Source organism: Vipera berus, assembly GCF_964194415.1.
Source record: "Vipera berus genome assembly, chromosome: 2".
Lineage (NCBI taxonomy): Eukaryota > Metazoa > Chordata > Lepidosauria > Squamata > Viperidae > Vipera > Vipera berus.
In genome coordinates this window covers 262,748,088-262,770,884 of record NC_138203.1, presented here as the reverse complement: position 1 = coordinate 262,770,884, position 22,797 = coordinate 262,748,088, and the positions used below count along the sequence as shown (strand labels likewise).

Genomic DNA, 22,797 nt, shown 5'->3' with positions numbered 1-22,797 from the left:
CTGGAGGTGTGTTTAAGAAAGCCCTTTAAAATGTGACTGTTTCAACAGATCCTGAGCCAGCACAATTTGTGACTCCACTTTGATCTTGGGATTTCACTCCTTGGTTCTTGATGTTTCTTTCCCTGTTACATCAATAGAATTGCTTATTTCTACACATTTATTGTTGTAACCATCCAGAGTCTCTGTAATGAGAGAGATGGACGATTCTTAAGTACGGGTGTCCTCGACTTACAACAGTTCATATAGTGAACGTTCAAAGTTAGAGTAGCACTGAAAAAAGTGACTTTTGACCATTTTTCACACAACCGTTGCTGCATCCCCATGGTTACGTGATCAAAATCCAGATGCTTGGCAACTGACTCATATTTCTGAGGGTTGCAGTATCCCAGCATCACCTCTTGCGACCTCCTGACCAGCAAAGTCAATGGGGAAGCCAGATTCACTTAACAACCGTGTTACTAACTTAACAACTGCAGTGATTCACTCAACAACTGTGACAAGAAAGGTCACAAAGTGGGGCAAAACTCACTTAACTGTCTTGCTCAGCAACAGAAATTTTGAGCTCAGTTGTGGTCGTACGTCGAGGACTACCTGTATGATTGATAAATAAATAAGTATGCTGTATGCAACCTGGACAATAGTGGCGGCTTATAAATTGAATTCACCAATCAATAAAATCTCTTTGTAAAGCATTTCTTGCACAGTTGAAAGCTGTTGTGCATTGGCGAACCTTTTTTTTAAAAAAAAGATAAATTGTGGCCTGCAATGCCCCATTGCTTCAGATTACTCTTTACCGTTGTAACTTTCTCTCATGTTTTTTAGCCCTGTTGACAGCAGACATAGACCTGGGAGTTAATTGGAAGACCAAACGGTTGATAAGAGTGTCAAGCACCTACTCATGATCACCACCCCTTCAGCTCACCAACCATCAGCAGCTAGAAATGGTTGTGTTCATCAGCTTACTGGTCTTTCTCTAGCAGCTTGTCTTTTCTCCACAGAGGGCAGTGAGTGCTCAGAGGTAGCCGAACCAGAAAGTGCTGAGCCAATCAGTGGCCCAGGGGACTCCACCCTTGACGAGAGAGCCATCACTGTTCCTCTGGTGGTACCCATCGGGCCGGCAAAGCTGTCCTTTCCTGAGCGAGAGACCTGGACGCGCCAGATGGATTTCATCATGTCATGTGTTGGTTTTGCTGTAGGACTGGGCAACGTCTGGCGCTTTCCGTACCTCTGCTACAAAAATGGAGGAGGTAAGGGGGTTGCCACGGGGACTGGAATGTGTAGCCATTAGACTGGTGAGATGTAGTCGGTGTGGGTGTCCCAGGTAACCCCTGGACTCAAGGGCATCTCTGTCTTTGGCCTCAAGATCTATTTTCTTATACCCTCCCCGATACATGGTAGGTGAATCCTGCTGCCTTTCCATCAGGTTGGATTAATCAAACTCAGACCAATTTTTTTCCCCAGGTGGCAAAACTTACCAAGGTGAACTACATAAAAATGTAGGGCACTATTTGGTATCATCTTTTTAAGTGAACAACTGTTTATGGCACACACTTAAGCATCACCAAAGTTTATGCAAAGGGCACTGTGGTAGAATTGCCTCTTATACAGAAAAATGCTACAGGCTACCTGTATTCTGTCCATAGATAAATTACTAGCCTAATACTCATAGTCATCTCTCTGTCTCATTATATCACAAAGTTTGCCCTGCAGCTGAAAATTTTATAACCATCCCTTTCGTAAGAATCTGTGTTGTTTCTAAAAGGTGTAAAATGGAGACAGGCAATAGTATGTCCTGCTCTTAACTCTGATAGAATAAAAGCCTTTGCAGAAGCTGAAACAAATAGCACAGGGACAATGCTGATGACACAAATACTAATTACCTGTACCTCTTCAACAAGAAGCATTGTCCACTTGTGACTCTACATCTCTGGGTTCTGGACAGTCTTGGACCTTATTCCAGGTAGATGGGAACCGTTTGGGTTTACCCAATAGAAAATGAAAAGTGGTTTCTATATATTTAGTCCCCAAGGCAGTCACCACCCCTGCCTGGATTACATGTATCCTTTTTCATTGAGGCTCTTGAGCCTAGAGAAGGCAACCAGGAAAAAATACTTGGGGCTCGTGGCCCCAGTATATACAGGAATCTCCTTCTAGAATATGTCAGCAAATGTTTTTAAAAATCTTATGTGCCCTACGGGAGTACACATCTGACAGTAGATGGGAAGCGGGCAAAGAAAGAATTTCTAATTGGTTGCGGTGTGCCTCATGGAATTGGGACAGGTCGACAAAGAACTGGAACAAAATAATAATAATAATAATAATAAAAATAGCATATGAAAATGCTTGGGTTGCATCTTGAAAATACTTGCAAAATTGCCAAGTTCTGAACAGTGAACTCTTGGAGTATTAAACTGATTCAATGTTAGGATTACCTTTTTTCCCCTTGCTGAGATAGAATAGACACGGGTCTGTGCACATTCTTTTTATTTTCCCAGTTTAGATTTGAGAGAGAGAGAGAGAGAGAGAGAGAGAGAGAGAGAGAACACAGTCTGAAAGCATTCAGGTGGATGGTGACTTATATAACAGTGTTTCTCAGCCTTGGCAGCTTAAGGATGTGTCGACTCCCAGAATTCCCCAACCAGCCATGGAAAATAGAAAACTTGTTCTAGCAATTATGCTGAAAAAAAAATGAGTTGAGCAGCTTCTGTTCAAATCTCATTTGAATTACAGCCTGAATTTACAGTACTAGGTGGATTTGGGAAACTCGCTTTCTTTCAACCTCCCGTTTGAAAGAGGTTAACAATGTGAGACTGTCCTTCAAAGGTGTCAAGACTTTGTGAATGTAAATACCTTTTAAAGATTGCAAAAATGCCGTCGCTGCATCCAAGGATGCAGTTTACGAGGCTTCTCTACTTGTCCTAGTATGCTTCACATGCAATAAGGAAAAATAAATCTACATCTTCCCAAATTCTCTGTCCTGTAAAATGTACAAAAATGCACTGCAGCAGGAAAGGACTTAACTTTTTCAGATTAGAGGACAATGTCTGTGTCTTTGACAGCAAAAATAATAATAATAATAATCTGCTTGGAGGTGTAATCCCATAGCTCATTCAAATGGAGAAAGCTACTCAAAGCCTAAAGCAAGATAGCAACTGAGATTCCGTAATTTCAGCACCACCACCAAAAGGACCCTGCAAACACTCCCAGCTTCTTGAAAAAGGGACAGAGTACTGACTCCCTTTTTCTGTGCAGGTGTCTTTCTGATTCCTTACCTGCTGATCGTTTTCGTTGGGGGGATCCCTGTCTTTTTCCTGGAGGTGGCCCTGGGACAGTTTATGAAGCAAGGTGGAATTTCAGCCTGGAACATTGCTCCCCTGTTTAAAGGTAATGGCTTCGGTGACGCTGGTCTCTAGCTTTCAGTCACCTACTAGATTCAGAAGTAGCCGGAGCTGTTGCGAAGCTGAAGATGTGTTACAACAGAGTATTAAAGCAGGCAAAGTTTATTTGTCTTGCAGAATTTCATCTAAGAAAATGTTCTAGGCCCATGGGTAGGCAACCTCGGCTCTTTTATGACTCATGGACTTCAACTCCCAGAATTCCTGAGTCAGCTATGCTGACTCAGGAATTCTGGGAGTTGAAGTCCATGAGTCATAAAAGAGCCGAGGTTGCCTACCCCGAGCTAGGCTATATTGCTACATTGTAAAAAGTGACAAAGCGGCTCTGTTGAATTTACAGAGAACCAAAGAGCATCCATCCTTTTCCGTACACTATCGTGACGACTCCCTCATCTTTTACGATTAGGCAGAGAGGATAAAATGAAAGAAATCATTGGTGTAGAACAGGGGTCTTCAAACTTGGCCCTTTTATGACTTCTGGACTTCAACTCCCAGGATTCCTCAGGCAGCGTGCCTGGCTGAGCAATTCTGGGAGTTGAAGTCCACAAGTCATAAAAGGGCCAAGTTTGAAGACCCCTGGTGTAGAAGTTAGGGATCTCATTAAAGGCCATTCCTACTCTTCCCAAAAGGTCAGTCTTGCTCTGCACCTTAACAATGTAGCGTGTCTCCCCCAAACGTTCCCCACACCACATGCCCCCCCCCCCGTGTTCTCTTGGCAGCAACTACAAATCTAGACCACAAATATTAGAAAGAGCACAAGATGGGGGCCAAAGAATTAGTGAGTTTGGTGCCTTCTCTTGCTCCTCCAGCTATTTGAAGCCCAGTGTTCAACGATTTTACCGGACTTTCAGTCTTTTCACCAATTTAATGTGGAAACTAATTTCTGAAGCACAGAGTTTGGAAACTTTGCCACAGACGTTCTGGTGGAAATGGAAGTTTAGTGTCCAGCCATTGTTAGTTGGGCGGAGAAGAAGGAATAGTAGCTGGAGCAACCTGGTGTTACTTACCAATAGCTCGTTCAAAGCAAGGGACGCACAGGCTTGTGTGGGTAGAGCCTTGCTTTGGTACCAGTGTAAAACTCCATCACAGTGATGACAGGGCAGCCTCCTGGAGATAAGGTGGTCATTTGGAAGGCAGCCAGTACATCACACAAATTAATTTACACTCATGCTCCAGATGTGGACAAAACTATTTTTCTGCTGTTGTTTTTTTCCCCCTGCACACTCTTATTTGGCAGCCGTCTTTGTATTTTCCCCAAAGCTGCAATATGTACGCATTTTGTCTTCCTGGTACTTAGGGCTGTCCTCTAATTCTAGGAATGGCTATGTGTCATCTACAAACACACTGAATATTATATTTGGTCCAGAATTGAGTGATCCTTCGGTATTGTTTTCTAGAATTTACAATTATAGGGCTGTCCAGTAGATGGGATATAAAAGTCTTTAATATTGCAGTTCTTCAGCTTTTCCCAGGCCTAGTGAAAACAGGATAAAAATGGGAAATAATAACATTAATGTACCGTATGTATAATGACAGTGATGAATTCACTTTTCCTAGGGGCAGAGTTTTTGGGGAGTTGTTGACATGATATAAACACAATCCGGACTGTCTGCTATATAGATTTTGCTTGAAATTCAGACGGGAAAAGAAGGTTGAGCATAGACACAGGACATGGTTTCTACATGCAACACTTTAAAACTGCAGAAAGCAAGAGCTTTTTTACCAACTTATTCTTGAGTTTCTCACATTAAGAAAATCTAACTGGGGGTTGGGGGGGGGAAGCTAGGGACAATTATGCTTACCGTGTCTTTTTCATCTAATTTAATGTAAGAGCGCATTCAAAATATTATTTCACATTTTCTCCATATCCGTTTCATGAGGTACAGTCCCTTCTACCATTTCAAGCTTCCCTACTTTGCTTTACTTTCATTCCACTGCCATTAGAGACAGGGCCTTAGTCTGAGGGTGTGACATTCCATCAATAGACACCCCCCACACACAAATGCCTCAGGCTCTAATCAGCTGTTTCTCTCTAGGTTTGGGCCTGGCCTCCATGGTTATTGTCTTCTTCTGTAACTCTTACTATATTATGATCCTCGTCTGGGGTGTCTTCTACTTGGTCCACTCATTGACAGAGACGCTACCGTGGGCCACCTGTGGCCACTCGTGGAACACTCCCCAGTGCACCGAGCTTTTTGGTTTGAGCGACTGCGGCAACAACACCCAGAACGGCACCACCAGAAACTGCAGCAGCCTGGCTGACCAACGCTCTCCTGTCATTGAGTTCTGGGAGTAAGTGGGTGATAATGTCTAGGAGGCACACCTGGTGTAGATCTCCTTGGAGAAAGGCTTGGGGGGTGGGGGTGGGGAAATCTGTGGCCTTTTCCAGTGCTACCAATGCACACCTCCTAGATTTTTCTTCATTGGCTGGCCTGACAGAGTTGCAGTTCAGCAGCTTATGAAGGCCAGACCTGAGGAAGAATGAGTTGAGGAGGCTTCTTGGAAGCCCAGTAGAGGGAAGGTCTTGTGAGCAAGATAGAAGGGAAACTAAAAAATGGAGGGAAAATTGGTCATGGAATGATTTGGATAAGAGGAACTCAAAGGCACCCGAGGCAGAAAATCCAGCAAGGAATTCCAAAATACTAAAAATTACACTCAATTAACTATTGACTACTTGCTTACTTTTAATGGTTTCAGAAAATCTGAAATCTGTAAATCTGATCTGTCCTCTGAGCCAGACCCATACATGAGGAGAAGCAAATAATTTCCCACAGAAGAGTTTTTTTCCCCTCTGTCTTTCTTTCAGGCTGGGCCTTCTTCTAATCTCCTTCTTCATTTCCTCAGGAACAAAGTGCTGCGTATTTCAGGGGATCTGGCTGATCCAGGAGAAATCAGCTGGCAGCTGATCCTTTGCTTGCTTGTAACTTGGGTCATTGTTTATTTCTGCATCTGGAAGGGGGTCAAGTCAACTGGGAAGGTAACTGGAGTGTGTGTGTGTGTTGTTTCAGTGAAAGCTTATGCAGGTGGCCATAATGACACTGAATACAGGATAAATTCTTTAATAAGGATTCCATTATTTCTGAATGTTGAAATGCCCTGCTTTTCATTCTGAAACTGAGCAAGCTAAGTCTCTAGATTTCCTGGCCTTGGAATGAAATTTGATATCTTGCTATTTCCTCTTCAGACCTAATGGACCTCATACTTAACTGTTTTTTTTTTAAAAAAAACCATTTCAAGGAACTATTTATTAGCAAGGCAAATCTATTTCTACCCTCCTCTGACCTTGGTTTAGCAACAGTCATTATGTAAGAAACGCAACGAAGGTAGGAAGAGGGTTGCCTAACCAATTCTTCATCATGAAGTACTTGCAAGCAAATGTTGTTTGTATTTCCCACTGGATTGTAAAGCTGCCTGCTGTACCAGTGTACATCATTCTTTGGAAATAACTACAGATATCTATTGGGGGTCCAAGGGTACCGTTCCCTGAAAACGAAGGGCACATGCTGTGTTTGTGAATTGCAGAAAAGGAAGTGAGCCTGACAAGGCTTCTAGCAGCCATAGACTAGGGTTGGGTTTTTTAAATTTTTTATTTGATATCGTCTTTTTACATGCTTTATGTTTGAACACAGTCCTCATTCTTTATCCCCTTGTTTCTCAACCTGGGCAACTTCTGAGATGTGTGGACTTCAACTCCCAGAATTACTCCAGCCAGTTATGAACACTCGGATAATAGGATAGAGTAGATAGCTACTCTATCCTGTTCTCTTGAGTGTTCATCGCTTGTGACCCATTGCGTCAAATGTAGTCCGGGATCCAGGTAGGGTGGTCCTCCAACTAAATACAGTTGTGTAATTTCTAATCCTCTCATTGGCTGGCAGGTGGTTTATTTCACTGCACTGTTCCCTTATGTGGTGCTTATCCTCATGCTCTTGCATGGAGTGACGTTGCCTGGCGCGCTGGATGGGATCATTTACTACCTGAAACCTGACTGGTCCAAGCTTGCTGTGGCTCAGGTAAGAATTTGGGTGGCAAATGGGATGAGTGGAGAAAGTTATCATTGGGGGAAGCAGTTGGGGAAAGGATGAGGCTGTAGGCAATGTCTCTGCAGGAAAGAAAGCTCTTGCATGCAACCATTGCTGCCCTCTGGTCACCTGGTCAGGCCATGCAAACCGAGTCCTGCCCCCCCACTAGTGGGGTTTATACCACAGCTGTTCCCCTCATCCCAGGTATGGATTGATGCTGGTACCCAGATCTTCTTCTCCTATGCTATTGGGCTGGGAGCCCTGACCGCACTTGGCAGCTACAATCGCTTCCACAACAACTGTTACAGGTGAGATCCCACATCACGTACAGATAGTTCTGAGAGCCAACCATGGAGGTGAAAACTTTTGGAATGGTCTGAATCCTAAAAAAAAAATGTTGTCCCTCAAAAAAGAATCTTTAAAAAGTGGCATTAAGTCAACTTAATCCCATTTTCTCCCTCTCCGTGTCCCTAAACCAGCATATCATCTAACAACACACTGATTTTTTTAAGCTTTGTGTGCTTTCCGTTAAATTCCATAAGTATATAATTTGACACAATGCGTAGCCAATTGACACCGAGAGAAATCTCATTTCTCCACTTCCATGAAGTGTTTTTTTTTTAGTCCTTCAAGTTACAATATTGGAAGCGAAAGGAAGCAATAAGAGTGTAAGTGGTATACAATGATTAAGGATTAAGAAGTTTCAGCACGTACTCCAAGATTAGCCAAGGCTAAACAAATTATGCAGAAGACAAATTACGCTTGATTTGCATAATTTAAATCAGTGTTTTTCAAACCTGGCAATTTTAAGATGTGTGGACTTCAGCATGTTAGCTGGAGAATTCTGGGAGTCGAAATCCACACATCTTAAAATTGCCAAGTTTGAAATACACTAGTTCAGCTTTTCTTCTAGCAGATTATGAGTTTTGTCGGGCAGAACTGTGTTGGGATTTTTTGGGGGGGTGGGCGGGGAGGCGTAGAATATAGCTGTCAGTGAGCCTCTTTGCTAACATTGTCTCGGCTATCATTTTATCTCACTTTCTGCACACAAACATCTATTCTCATCCAAGAAGCTTCTTCAGCTCCGACTGGATGGTGGGGAATGAAAGGATTCCTGCAGCCAAGAAGGCTCCACATACATTTTTTTTAATTCCATTTATATCCCGCCCTTCTCCGAAGACTCAGGGCAGCTTACAAGCTTAGCAGTAGCCTTCATTCTATGTATATGCCTGCTTATTAGGGCTTTCACACACACCCCAAGCGGCATTATTACAAAGTCAGCTTAATTGTCCCCAACAATCTGGGTCCTCATTTGCACTACTCAGGTCACCCTGAGGACACAGGTAAACCTCCAAATGGCCTCAACGACTCTCCAAAAGAAGGCAAGTGACCAGCTGTGTGCAAGGAATATAAATCCTTCCATTCCTCACCAGCCACTCAGAGCTGAAGAAACTTCTTGGATGAGAAGCAAAATGTCTTCAAAGGAAAACGAGAAAGTCCAGTTGCCTCCTGAAAAAGCACCTTTGGGATAACCATGACCCGGGTGGCTGAAAATCTCCAGAGAAGAGAAACGTCTTCAAAGAAAAACAAGAAAATCCAGCTGCACCTTTGGGATATATTCTGTAATCTTAATCAAAAGAGCAAGGCTAGGGTATTTCCATAATGTGTGTTCAGTTGTGATCATGCATTATGTGTGTGGGGTTTCCCCCCCCCCACAGCAATCACTGCTACGTTTATGATTATAGGAAAGGGTTTCCAGGTCAAAAGAATCAGGCAATTTCCAGGCTAATTGGAATTATGGGCCTTCGGGCGAGGCAGAAACAGAGCAGGTCCTCTGTTGTTGTCCGGATAAGGGAGGAGGGTTGAGGACGTTAAGGATCCACTTCTGGTCGTATTGATTCATCCATTCCTCTCTGCAGGGATGCATATCTCTTGGCTGTGATCAACAGTTCCACCAGCTTCTTCGCTGGCTTCGTAGTATTTTCAGTATTGGGATTCATGGCATCAGAGCAGGGGGTAGACATCTCCCAGGTGGCAGAGTCAGGTAAGGAGCAGCAGTCAGAGTTTCCTTCCATTCCCTTCCTGCCAGTGGTTCCCCCACCTTTTTTTTTTATTCGAACCTGGGCCGACAGCATCTTAAGCAGTTGTTTTAATCATTTTTTGAAATGATCATATCGGTCTCCCTTTATTCTTTGTTAGCAAGCCAAAAAAAGTTTTACACAAATATGAGCTGCCACTGCTGTGGCTACTTCCTGTAGATGGCCTTGGGCTAGGCTGAAACAGGAAATAAGATTTGTCCCGTGTCTGGGACTAAGCAAGCGTATTCTGAATGCTTAACAAACATTTCACACACACACACACACACACACACACACACACACACACACACACACACAAAGCCGAAGACACCAGCCTAAAGATGACGAGTGGGACCTCGTCGAAATGTCACCAAGACACTATCAATCTGACACGGGAAAAGACCCGAATACGCCAAGACCTACATACCTGTACCCATGAAAATCTATGAATATATATATATATATATATATATATGTGTGTGTGTGTGTGTGTGTGTGTGTGTGTGTATATGTATATGTATATACACACACATATATACATATACATATACATATGATATACATATACATATATATCATATATATCATATATATAGGTAAAGGTAAAGGTTCCCCCGCACATGCATGCTAGTCATTTCCGATTCTAGGGGCCGGTGCTCATCTCTGTTTCAAAGCTGAAGAGCCAGCACTTGTCCGAGGACGTCTCCGTGGTCATGTGGCCGGATATATATATATATATATATACATACATTTGCACTATGTATATATATATATATTCAAACCGGTCAGTCCTAGAGGAGATCAACCCTGACTGCTCTTTGGAAGGCCAGATCCTGAAGTTGAAACTCAAATACTTTGGCCACCTAATGAGAAGGAAGGACTCACTGGAGAAGAGCCTAATGCTGGGAAAGATTGAGGGCAAGAGAAGAAGGGGACGACTTCGCAACTAACAACAACAAAGAGTAAAATACAAAATACAAAGCAAATAGCAGTACACGATGGGGAAGGAAAAGGGAAAGGAAAGTGAGGGGGAGAAGGAAATAAGAAAAAAAAAGACATTGACTTCTGACTTCCTCTGTTGCAGTAGAATGAAGCATTACCATCGAGCCTCAAGTTTTTACTTTTCCATAAGAGTATAAACTAGCCATTTCTGTAACAACAAATCAATCTAATCAGTAAAACCCAAAAATCAAAGTTTCCTTTTTCCCCCCCACCTCAAGCACAAAGTCCAGAAGCAGTCTCCATGTAGAAACAAAAGTACTCATATTCTTGAGAGGCAGATTCTTTCAAGCGTTTTGCACAAGTGAAAGTACCTCGATAGTCGAATGCCTGTTTTGCCTCTGGATTCAGTGGGATCTCCTTTAAGAAAGGATTTTAACCAGAGGGCTAGGAAAAACAATCGCAGGACCAGACGTGCCCAGTCTCTTACCTTCGCGTAGCTTTCAGTGCGGTTCCAGGATTCCTTTAAATTAATGTAAGCAGTGAATTGTATTTTTGGATATGATTGAAGGTAACTGAGTTAAACGTATTGCGGGACAGTGGTCTTACGAACTCTATTTGATGAATGCCGTTAAATTTTGATCAAATTAAAAGTAAATGTCTACCATCTGAAAACTTGAGCGTGGACCAGAAAAATTGTGAACTCCTTGCTGAGACCTTGAAAGCCTCTGCCAAAGAAGATGGCCTTCTTCATGAAGTCAGTTTCTTAGATCTTGAAAGACTTTTCTGCAGTCTCCATTCTCAAGTAATGTTTTTCTCTTACAGGTCCTGGCTTGGCCTTCATTGCCTATCCCAAAGCCGTAACGTTGATGCCACTCTCTCCACTCTGGGCTACCCTGTTTTTCTTCATGCTTCTTGTCCTGGGTCTGGACAGCCAGGTATCCATTTGGGGGGTGGGGGGGTAGGAAAAGGTAGAAAATAGAGATGGAGATTTGCCAGCTTTCCCATAATAATCCCCCCGGCTTCCTCCTGCCATTGTAGCACATGGATGTCCAGCCTTTTGGCTTTCCTGGGCCAGCCACACTGAGTGCATTGCCTTGGGCCGCCTATAAAATATGTAATACAGTTAATGTATACAAATCACATAATGATGGTAAAAGTTCATGAACTTGTGGGGCCACATTACCAGCTGTCCAGGGCTGCACGCGGTCTGTGACTTGCAGGTTGGACCTGCCTTGCTGTACCGTCACTTTATCAACTAATTTGATAAAGTGTTTCTCATTACTTGAGGATCAGGAATACCCTTGCTGCTGTCCACAATTATAAAAGGAAAGGGATGTCAAGATAGTTAAAATCATGACCTAAGTGACCAGGAGTAAGGAAGAAAGCATTTAACAACTTTGAGGTTTCTCTTCTCTTTCAAGATAATTGTACTCCTTCATGCCACAAAATCCAATTTCTTCTTGAGGTCAAACATCTTTCCTACCAGGTTTCATCTGCATGTACATGATTGTCATACATTGGCTGGGCTAATTAGGCTACTGCTGGGCATGTTCAAAGGGCTCTGTAAGAAGAGATCGTTCATACCACTTGTAATATTTCTGGCCAAAGTGCCATCCTGTCGCCTAAGAATCAAAGTACATTGCAATAGAATGTGAGTGAATTTACATCTGCATTTTTAAAAAATCTAGCAGTTCAGAGAGGGACGTGGTGAGAATGCGCAGCGGTCACACATGAAACACATCATCAACTGTGGCTCCAAAATGACGCTGTTTTGGATCTGAACTCTCATAATTGCCCTCCATCATGGTCCAAAAGGATGCCAGCAGCAGAGGAATGATGGGAATCGTAGTCTGACACAACTAAAAATGGCAGGCTGGGTCAGATGTTATAAGCTCAGGGCAGTGGGAGGCTACCCAGAGTAGATCAGGGCTCTTGGGACATTGCCAAGGAGATCGGGGCATCTGGGAGAAGCACCAAAACTCCACTCTTGTTTAAGGTGCTACCCGTGGGGAATGCACAAGCAGAGGTTGGGCTACAGTTGCGTAGTCATGATCACCAACTTGACTATGTTTTTTAATCTCCCATCTGGTGAATGTCTCTGCTGGGGGACCACAAGCCCCGTGCCCAAGGGTGTTTTCAGCCCACCAATTCTGCGTCTCCCGCATCATTTGAATTAAAAAGGGGTGCAACCCAATGCCTTAGTCGCCCATTCTCTTTCCCCTTTCCTTCCTTCCTTCCTTCCTTCCTTCCTTCCTTCCTTCCTTCCTTCCTTCCTTCCTTCCTTCCTTCCTTCCTTCCCTCCCTACTTGTTTGCTTCTTGCCAGTTTGTGGGCGTAGAAGGCTTCATCACCGGTATCCTAGACCTGTTTCCACAGCCAGCAGCAGCCTCACCTCGCAGGGAGATCACGGCCGCTATCTGCTGCCTTGTCTGCTGTGTCATTGATCTCTCCATGGTGACTCAGGTGAGTTGAAGGCCGGAAGAAAGACTGTCCCTTTTGTAAAATGGACTGCTAGGGGGAGCTTTTAATTGTAAGCTGCTTGAGTCTCTCTGATTTGGCAGCCTTATGAATCTATTATGACCATGACCATCAGGCTCCAGGGCTAGACGCACTCGCAGAAATAACCATTTTAGTCATCCAGGGAGTAGTAGCTTACTTTTATTCTTCCACAAGGTCTATTGCATGTCTGACAATCACCCCAGGCCACTCTTAAAAGGGTGATTCGGAAAATGCCGAATAAATATATGAATGATTAGTATTCCCTTCTCTGTGAGTCAATCAAAGTGTTCTGTTAGCAAAAAACAAAAACAAAAAAACAGTGGTATTCTTTCTTTTGAGAGGGGGCATCGGAATTTCATTTTAACGTGTGCCGTCGTGTATACAGGAACATGACAGTAAAGGTTGTCTTAATCTTAAAAGAGTGAGGCAGAGAAGCTGGATGGAGCTTTTGGGATGGGCTGTTCACACATGCTCCTACATTTTCTCATTTCCTTGCCAGCTTCATACGCCTATAAACAATATTGCTCCGAATGGCTTCCTTAACTGGCTCCTCTCCTGTGTCCTGTGCCTTTAGGGCGGGATGTACGTCTTTCAGCTCTTCGACAACTATTCGGCAAGTGGAATCACACTGCTCTGGCAAGCCTTTTGGGAGTGTGTGGTGGTTGCCTGGGTTTATGGTAAGTGGAAAGCGGGAGGCAGAATGAAAGAAAAGTCAGCATCTGCTTGCCATTCCTCACTTTCTCCTCAAGCCCCGTTTCGCCCTCCCCGCTAAGAGAGATCTAGAGAGCTCACCTGGACCAGGTAGGAGGAAAAGCAGCAGCTCTTTCACTTCCTTTTCTCTTCTTTGCAGGAGCCGACCGCTTCATGGATGACATCGCCCGGATGATTGGGTACCGGCCTCTGCCCTATATGAAGTGGTGCTGGCTATTCGTTACTCCTGTCGTGTGCGTGGTAAGTCTCGGGAAGAGGGGAGGTAGGGATGGGTGCAGAATGGGAAAAAGGTAAAGGAGCCCCTGCAGATTTTACTCCCTAGTCCCGTGGTGGTGAACCTATGGCAGGCGTGCCGCAGGTGACCCGCAGAGCCCTCTCTGTGGGCACGCGCACCGTCGCCCCAGTCCTAGGCCTTCAGCTGGGTTTTAAAAAACCTTTTCGCTTTAGGCCTCCGCCGTCGTGTGCAAAATAACAAAAAAAGGTTCAATCAATCAATTTCAACTTCTTGCGGGGGGGGGGGAAGAAAGATCTCACAAAGTTGGAATTGATTGATTGAACTTTTTAGTCCCACCCAGTCTGCCGTTACCACTGCAGCCACGCCCACGCAATGGACCACGCCCACCCAATTGGCCACGCCTACCCAGCACCCAATGATACATACTGTCAGAATCCATTTATATCACATTCATAAATGTATGTTTAAAATACTGTGCCTTCCCTGGATTCTGCCATTTCTCCGAGGGGGAGAGGAGAAGGTGTTTATTCAGCCTGGCCGGAGACTGCATTCAAAGCCCAGGGAAAACCCTTTTGATCTTAGGACGACAAAGGAGGGGAAGGGAGGGGGGATCTGGTTTGTATCTCCATTTGAATCTGAAAAGGAAGGAGGCAATAATCATAAAGACACGGTCCCACGAAAGGGTTGACACTGAAGTTTAATTGATGTGGGTCTGACCAAATGGGTTTTATGGGGAGGGGGTGGAACCGGGAACTCTTTATAAAGTATCAAGTTGTAACACAATGCCAGATCCTGTCTTGTATTTCCACAACCGATCACATCCTAGTAAAACCTCCTTTTGGACAAGCCCTGGCTCCAAGAGTTCTTTATTTTCCTAAGATGTGAATTGGGGTGGGTCCTGACACATAAGTGGGTTTTGGGTTGCAGTTTGGGCACTCGGTCTCTAAAAGATTCGCCATCACTGCCCTAGTCGTTGCCGGCATTAAGGGGTGGTGCTCATCACCGTTTCAAGGCCATTGAGCCAGCGCTGTCCGAAGACATTTCCGTGGTCATGTGGCCGGAGCAACACAGAGCACCGTTACCTGCCCGCCGAAGTGGCGCCTATTCATCTACTTGCATTTGCATGCTTTCAAACTGCTGGGCTGGCAGGAGCAGGGGCAAGGACAGGAGCTCACCCCATCACGCGGCACTCGGGTCTTGAACCCAAAATCAGAAAGGCCCTTCTTAAAGTTGGACCCTATTTAGGCTGTTTCTTTTTTTTTTTCTTCCCCCAGCCGGTTTTTAAAAAATGAGCTTGATTAAGGATGAAGGTTATGCAATACCTCAATCCTAGCCGGTGGCAACTTGACATTTTGCTGAGCACGTTGCATTCAAAGGGAAGTGCTTGCCCTTTCCTTTCCCTCCCATTCAAAGGTTACTTTGTGCAATCCTACAAAATAAGGATATTGGATGTCCTTGAATTTGTTTTTTTGTTATTTTTTTTTAAAAAAAGAGTATTTTGTTTCCAGACCTTCAGATTGCCTCCTAGTTCAACAAATTGCTGGCACGAGGGCTTGGTGCTTTTGCCAAGGCTCTTTCCTCTCCCTTTCGATTCCCCAAATGCCATTTGGCTGGACTGGCAGCAAAGACGAGATGCAAATGTCTCCTGACAGGGAGGAGGGGATGCAAAAAACAGTAAAATGTTTCCTTCCAGGGTAGAGCTCCCATCCAGGTTGAGATGCACGTGTCTGCATCCATGCACATAAATTGTTATTTAAAACGAGAAAACAGTTCAAAGATACCTAAATGCAATCGCACGCCTCTAGGCACATCTCTGACCCTGAAACCTCTCATGAAAACAATGTAATTCTCACATGTCTGCCTTTGCTTTGATGTCCATGTGGCAGTCGGTGACTATGTTAGCCATCTACGTTAGAGGACGAAACCCTGATGATTTCTGAAAATTTGGTTTCCTTCCCTAGATTTGAACTGAACATGCCAAGTGCTGTTTCTAGACTTCTAGCCCCTGGCACAACTCTGATGCTCTTACTCATCTATCTGATTTATACAGTTGTCACTCACCAGGCAACCAGGCAGTTAAGAATTTTTTTAAAAAAATAATAATTAAGAAATGCATCAGTCATAAGAAGGACCGCCTAGAAGCATATGCGGTGTGCTGGGATCAATCATTCACATAACACAGACCAGCATGTCCTAGTGGCTCATGGAACAACCTAGTCCAGCACTCGAGGGGACAGCCAGATGTTCAGGACTTTTTTTTTAAAGAGGGTTGAGGGTATCTGAATTGGGAAGGGATGCTCCTGCTACAATTTGTGCATAGAATTCCAATTGGCATTTGTACTTCCAGTTTTTCACTTTTTTTCCCCTTTTCTGTAGATGTGTAGATCAGCTTGTGCTCTAACTCTACTAATAGCTGTGATACAGCTGTGTGGGCAGGGAAGGGGCAATATCCTGAGCCGTGGTGGCACAGTGGTTAGAGTGCAGTATTGCAGGCTAATTCTGCTGACTGCCGTGAGTTCGATTCTCAAGGGCTAAAGTTTGACTCAGCCTTCCATACTTCCAAGATCGGTAAAACGAGGGCCCAGATTGTTGGGGGCAACAGGCTGACTCTGTAAACTGCTTCGAGAGGGCTGTAAAGCACTGTGAAGCGGTATAGAAGCCTAAATGCTATTGTTAGTGCTAAGTGCTAATTCTCCCAAACTCACCATTTTTTAAAATACCCTTTTAATCACTTATCAGTCTGTACTGATACCAGAATCTGAATCAATATAAGAAGTCTTTTTTATGTATCCTAGCAAGCAACCTTTGGACAGCAAATCCCCCCCCTTTCCTTTTTTGGGGGGTGGGGTGGGGAAGGGAAGATAGGTTTATTTATTCATTCATTCATTTGATTTGAGGGTTTGAGAATCTTTGAGAAGTCCACATGCCTTTTTTATTATTCTTCAACGATCTCAGTGTTTTCTTGCCCCCTTTCAGCAATGCTTTTGAAAGGGTCCTGAAAGTTGGGGCAGAAAAAAATGGAGAGCCACACAAATCGGAGGTGATCCACCCCTCTTAGGTCGTATAATGATGCGCTGCAGTCTGGTGGCAGAAGAATCTGAAACTTAAGGACATAGGCAAATGAGCCTTGGTGGAGCAGTGGGCTAATGCCTCCTTAAGTAACACCAGCTGCCTGCAATTAGTGCAGGTTCGAGTCCCACCAGGCTCAAGGTTGACTCAGCCTTCCATCCTTCCGAGGTAGGTAAAATGAGGACCCAGATTGTTGGGGGCAATAAGCTGACTTTGTAATAATGCCGCTTGGGGGGGTGAAAGCCCTAATAAGCAGGCATATACATAGAATGAAGGCTATTGCTAAGCACATTTGATTTGTGCTTAGATTGTAAGCCGGCGGGATATAAATGGGATTAAAATAAATAAATAAATAAATAAAATTTACAAAGAGGAGTAATTCAAAATGCTTCAGCTTTTGCACTTGCTCAACCACAGGGGCATGTTCAGGTCTATTTTTAAGAAGAGAACCCTGTTATTGCACTCAGCTGGTGAGGCTGGAGTTCATTCCCAAAGTTTTCTTTGTCAAGTGTCCTCAGTTTGGTGCCTTCAGATGTGCTTGATTATCCACTATGCCGGCTAGCAATAGTGAGAGCTTGGGTTGAGAAAAATTGCTGCAAAAGGTTGTTCTGCATTACAGCAAACCAACAAAGAAAAAAAAACAACAGTCTGTCCTATTTTTGACTATAGCCTTCCCCTCCTTGTTTAAAAATAGCCCGGATATCTGTATCATATTCAGTAGTGATTACATTTTTGTGAATTCTGGTGGGAATTGACCTGCTTTGGAATTCCCAGAGCAATGTGTTCATTGAAACATATGTTGCCTTTGGATGGTGTATTGCCCTGAATTTTGCAGTACTTATAATTCTTGCTTACAGAATGGACCAAAAGGCTTTGAGAAATGCACATTTTAGTATAAGACACATTTAGAAGTTCATTATGTTAACCCAGTAGGGCTCAGGGATACACAGTATAATTTAGGAGAACATTGCATTTAAAAACAAGCCCTTGAACACAGTTTAAATGGATTTTTACATGTGCAGATGTGGGAAAGACATAAGACTGACTGACTGACTGCTAAAATGGCATGAGGTTATTTCTACATATTGACAGGTCAAATTTCCCATTGCATACAGATACTGTAGTGACACATTCTCTGCTCCTGTCTAATGTTCCTTTTTTACCTAAGAATGTATTCTACAATCTACTCTGGGGATGGGCAACCTAGAGGTCATTTACCCCCCCCCCAAACAATTCTTTGAGCCTCAGAGCCTCTTTTGCTGCTAAAAATTGATGGCATGCTTTTCAGACGTTTTGAAATTGGAATTAGTCAAAAAATATAAACTAAAACCTAAAAAGAGGTGATGGTTGGCAGGCTTAAGAAGCTCACTCCTCTGTCCATGTATCCAACACTGCTACTTGCACTCACTTCAAAAGATGTGTCACAACTGACAGTACTATGTTGGTGCAAATGCATACTATTCCTCTTTTTGTGAACCTATTTGAAAATGATCCTGTTTCAATGAACACAGGAATTGCCTTGCTTTCCTAGAAAAAAAAATTCTCTTTCTCTAAACCTCAAAAAAGATAAATCAACATGAATTACTAAATAGTTCAAACAGTATTACAATCTAATGCAGACATGTCAAACTCGCGACGTCACGTGATGTCGCGCAACATATCAGAGGTTTTTCTCTGTTGCCGGCAATGGGGTGGGCGCGGTTTTGGGATGATGCGTCCGGCCTGTGGGCCGGCAGTTTGACACTCTTGATTAATGCATATAAGAAAATACGCATTATACATTATGGTATTCTGTTCTGCTGATGATGAAGATAGGTACAATGTGTGTAATACAGAGGCAATATATTCAACCAAATCTTTATTATGTTCATAGACTAGCATAAAAATAACACATTAAAAACTGTCAAACAGTATATTGCTAAAGGGTAAAAAATACATCTTTTAAGCCAAAAAAAAGTGAGTTCAAAGCACCTAGCATTTTCAGATGCAATTCCTAGGAGCAGAAAAAAAAACCCTTTGTATCTAATATTTATTGAGGTCAGAGCTAGTTGTCAGAAATTCTTTCCTTCCCTGACTGGAATAATTTTTCAATTCTTTACAAGATGTCTGCTTCAGAAATTAAAAATAACATTACGAAGAGCCATTTGCCTAAAAGAGCAGAATGGGGTGAAGTGTAAAAGTGGTACAAAATGTTGACACTTGAAGGAGTGTTCAGTTGGTAAATAGATACCTCAGTCATTAAAGCTGAAAAACTAGAAGGAAGCCATTTTGAAATTACTTTGATCTTCACTTTGGTCTCTTCTCTTTCCCTCCCTGTCTCCCTCCCTCTGTCTCTCTCTTTCTCTGTTCCTAATCAGGGCATCTTCCTGTTCCATGTGGTAAACTACCAACCGCTGACTTACAACAAGACCTATGTCTACCCCTGGTGGGGGGAGGCTATTGGCTGGATGCTGGCCCTTGCCTCCATGCTTTGCATCCCCTGCACTGTCGCTTACAAACTTCTGCGATGCAAGGGCACCTTCCAACAGGTGAGTGTTAATAGCTCATCTCCACCTGAAGCCCAGTGAACAATCTTGCTTGATTAGGCTTGTCTGTTTGGGACACCTGGAATTCTGCATGGTGTGAGAACATACTATTGTGAGGCTAGGGCAGGGGTAGGCAAACTTGGCTCTTTTATGACTCATGGACTTCAACTCCCAGAATTCCTGAGCCAGCTATGCTGAAGGGAAAGGGAGAGTTTCCAAGCTGAGCCATGCTGGCTCAGGAATTCTGGGAGTTGAAGTCCACGAGTCATAAAAGAGCCAAGGTTGCCTACCCCTGGGCTAGGGTGATGGTTTGGCTCCTCCTTGTTCAGACATAGTTTATATTTCCTTCTCATGGTATGATTGGTCAGTGACCTTGCAGATATTTTTCAGTGAGGGAGCTGTGCTAGTCTTTGAAAATGCTTGTCCAAAACTTGACAATGTGCCTATGAACAAGACCTGCCATCTCATTTGGCAGTTAAGATGTTTGCCTGTGTATAGCCTGCTGGTCTATTAAGTATAGCCACAAACAAATTCTAGGGTGGTTAGCCAGAGAAAGAGAGAATCTTCTAGAGTTGGCTAGAGTTCATAGAATGAAATTGCAATTGTGCAAAGCCAAAATAAGGGCAAGATGCAAGAAGATACACCAATGGTAGATCCAAGAACTGAAAGGAGATATACATCAGGAATTCTATCCAGAACTTTCAGAAAAATCTGGGTTTATCCTGCCTCCTAACTTATCGTTTAGTTCTCATTTTGCACTTAGTTGTGGCTTTTGGACAGTTGTAAAAGAGGCCTTTGAGTTTCGGAGACAATAATTAGTTGATTGATTTTTGCCTTTAAGGAATATCAGGCCATTCTGCAAAAGATCTTTCAGGGCAACAGCATAAAAACAAAAACAAAAATAATTTTTGAGTAATGTTTGTGGACTGATTTTGGATTTTGGTTTTAAACGCATATGTCGCTCTGTGACTTTAATTAAAGGCCTTCATTCCAAGAGAGAGGATTTTATACTTTAAAAGCCCTATGTTTATTGTTATAAATGAGCATTTGGTAGAATTCTCTTTCCAGTCCCAACTGGGCTAATCCAAGCAAGATATGACTTTCAGGTGACTAAATAAAATTGAACAAATTGAGGTGCTGCCTTGAGTTGATCATTGACACCACTGCCTCATTCATTTCTCCCCCAGCGCTGGCAATTGCTGACCACCCCTGTCTGGGGCCGCCACCACCTGGAATACATGACACCTGAAGCAGAGACAAAGTTGCTGCCACCACCAGACAGTCTTGCTGCAGCCCCTCCAGAGAAGGCTACGCTTTTTGAGACTGTGATTTAACGTCTCTTGCCCTCTCCCAGTAGGAATAACACAAGACCCACCCCCTGCCCCCCCCAAGGTCAAGTGGAGAGGGAAGAGGCCAGGGAGGGGAGAATGGGCATAATGGTGGGGGGCAGGGAGAGAGAGAAAAGTCCCTTGCAAATTAGAAAAAAAAACCACACCTTGCCCTGTTCCACTTTTGGTTGCATTGTGCTCCCTATACTCCTCAGCTCACCAGTGAAGCTCTTGTGATTAACGAAAAGCTATGAATTGGATTTGGTCAATCTGACAGGTAGAGGTGCGGATGCAAGCAATGAAAACAACCCCCTTACAGTTCCAAAATTGTTTTGAGGTTTCACTTCATCCTATCCTTCCAGTATTAGCTTTCAGACCTCAGGTTAGAGCATTCATTCCCCATCAGAGAATCATAGGGTGTGGGAAAGGGACTGTGGAGATCTTCTCTTCCAAATCCCACGGCAGGAATCTTTATGCTCTCCCAGACAAATGGCTGTCCAGTCTTTGCTTGAAAACCTCCAGTAATGGCGCCTCCATCACTGCAGAGTTTATTAGTGCTTCCCACTATCACAAAAGCTTCAGTGGTTCAATTTCCCAATTCACCCAGTGCTGCTTCTAGTTTCCTGGATTCAGTCTCTGCATGGGGGGAAAAAAAAGCTTCGGCCAGCTGTAGAACCAATGTAACAGTAGCTGATTAACAGGCTAATCCTGCTCATCGTGTTGCAATTCTTTCCCTCCCTCCCCACTCTCCAAAAGAAACAGAAAAGGACCAAATGCTTTCCATTAATCTCTGACCTCTTTTTTTCATGGATTATTCCCTGTCTCTCATTCCTACGTCTTTGGTCCAGGTTCAGTTACACTGAATCTACCATATTTTCATGTAGTAGTTACTTTCTGGAGTGGGAGAGGAGAACACTTCTGTCGCATAGATCTCTCTGTCTGTCCCTGCTGCCTTCATATTTCCCCCTCTGCCATTTGGTCTTGGTCAAGGGCATTGCAAGTGGGTATCATGCTTCCTAAAGTCACTGTAACATCTGGAATCTTCCTCCATCTGAAAAAGGAGAAGGAAATCTCTCTGCATAGGTAATATCTGGACCCTAAGAATCTGAAAAGTTTCTCAAATAACTTGATTGCTGGTTACATCTCTCCATTTACAAGCACAGAGGAATCTTACAGGAGAAACTGTTGGCATGCAAACTCCTTAATAAAGGAGGCATCTATTTCTGTTGGAATGCCTATAGCTTTACAATCCACCCAGCGGGCAGAAATTCAACAAGGCAAATGCTACATTAAGGTTTATTTATGCATTGATGCCCGAGATAAAGTTGTGCTACAAGAATGATACCAAAATAACAAACTGGAATCTTGTGTTGCCTTAATGTGAATGCATTATGACCATGAAAATCCTTTTTATGGCAACTAACTAGAATCCTAATTGCTCACATTGTGAAAAACTATCCTTTCTGAATTTCTGCCTATAACAAAGATATCAAAGACTTTAAGAAAAAAAATACAGCAAGCAAGCAAGCAAAGCTGCTTGCCTAGGCATCCTTCTTTTGCACATTATAGATACAACCATGCTCTGCATTACTCCAATGTATGTATTTGTAATATATGAACGTTTGTGCCAAATTGGGCTGAGCTCTCATTTCCTGCCACATGTGAAAGCTGTAATCACCTCTGCAGTCCTCCTAAGCCTCATTCTCAGCTCCCTATTTCTGTTTTCATTTTTTAGCAATTGCATATGCAAAGTGATACTGATCTGGCTTCCAATGATAAATACAAGATATGTTCTCTACTGCGCTGAAGGCATCTTTGTTAAGCTGTCACTCACTCACCCACCCACCCACCCTCTCGGGCCTGTACTCTTTTATTCACCAGGAATCAGGGGTAGGCAACCTTGGCTCTTTCATGACTCGTGGACTTCAACTCCCAGAATTCCTGAGCCAACATGGCTCAGGTTGGAAACCTCTTCCTTTCCCCTCAGCATAGCT

General features: G+C 43.5%; 1 protein-coding gene across 1 annotated transcript; it reads left to right on the top strand.

The window, feature by feature from the left end:
- Positions 1–1,168: 1,168 nt before the first annotated feature.
- LOC308662057 (sodium- and chloride-dependent creatine transporter 1-like) lies at positions 1,169–22,570 on the top strand. The gene is made up of 13 exons (XM_081317474.1): positions 1,169–1,247; positions 3,253–3,384; positions 5,432–5,687; positions 6,240–6,372; positions 7,274–7,408; positions 7,622–7,725; positions 9,337–9,461; positions 11,260–11,372; positions 12,762–12,899; positions 13,510–13,612; positions 13,786–13,886; positions 19,308–19,478; positions 20,663–22,570. Exons 1-13 carry the CDS (start codon positions 1,172–1,174, stop codon positions 20,807–20,809), a joined length of 1,734 nt encoding a protein of 577 aa, XP_081173600.1. The 5' UTR covers positions 1,169–1,171; the 3' UTR covers positions 20,810–22,570.
- The last annotated feature ends 227 nt before the right edge of the window (positions 22,571–22,797 follow it).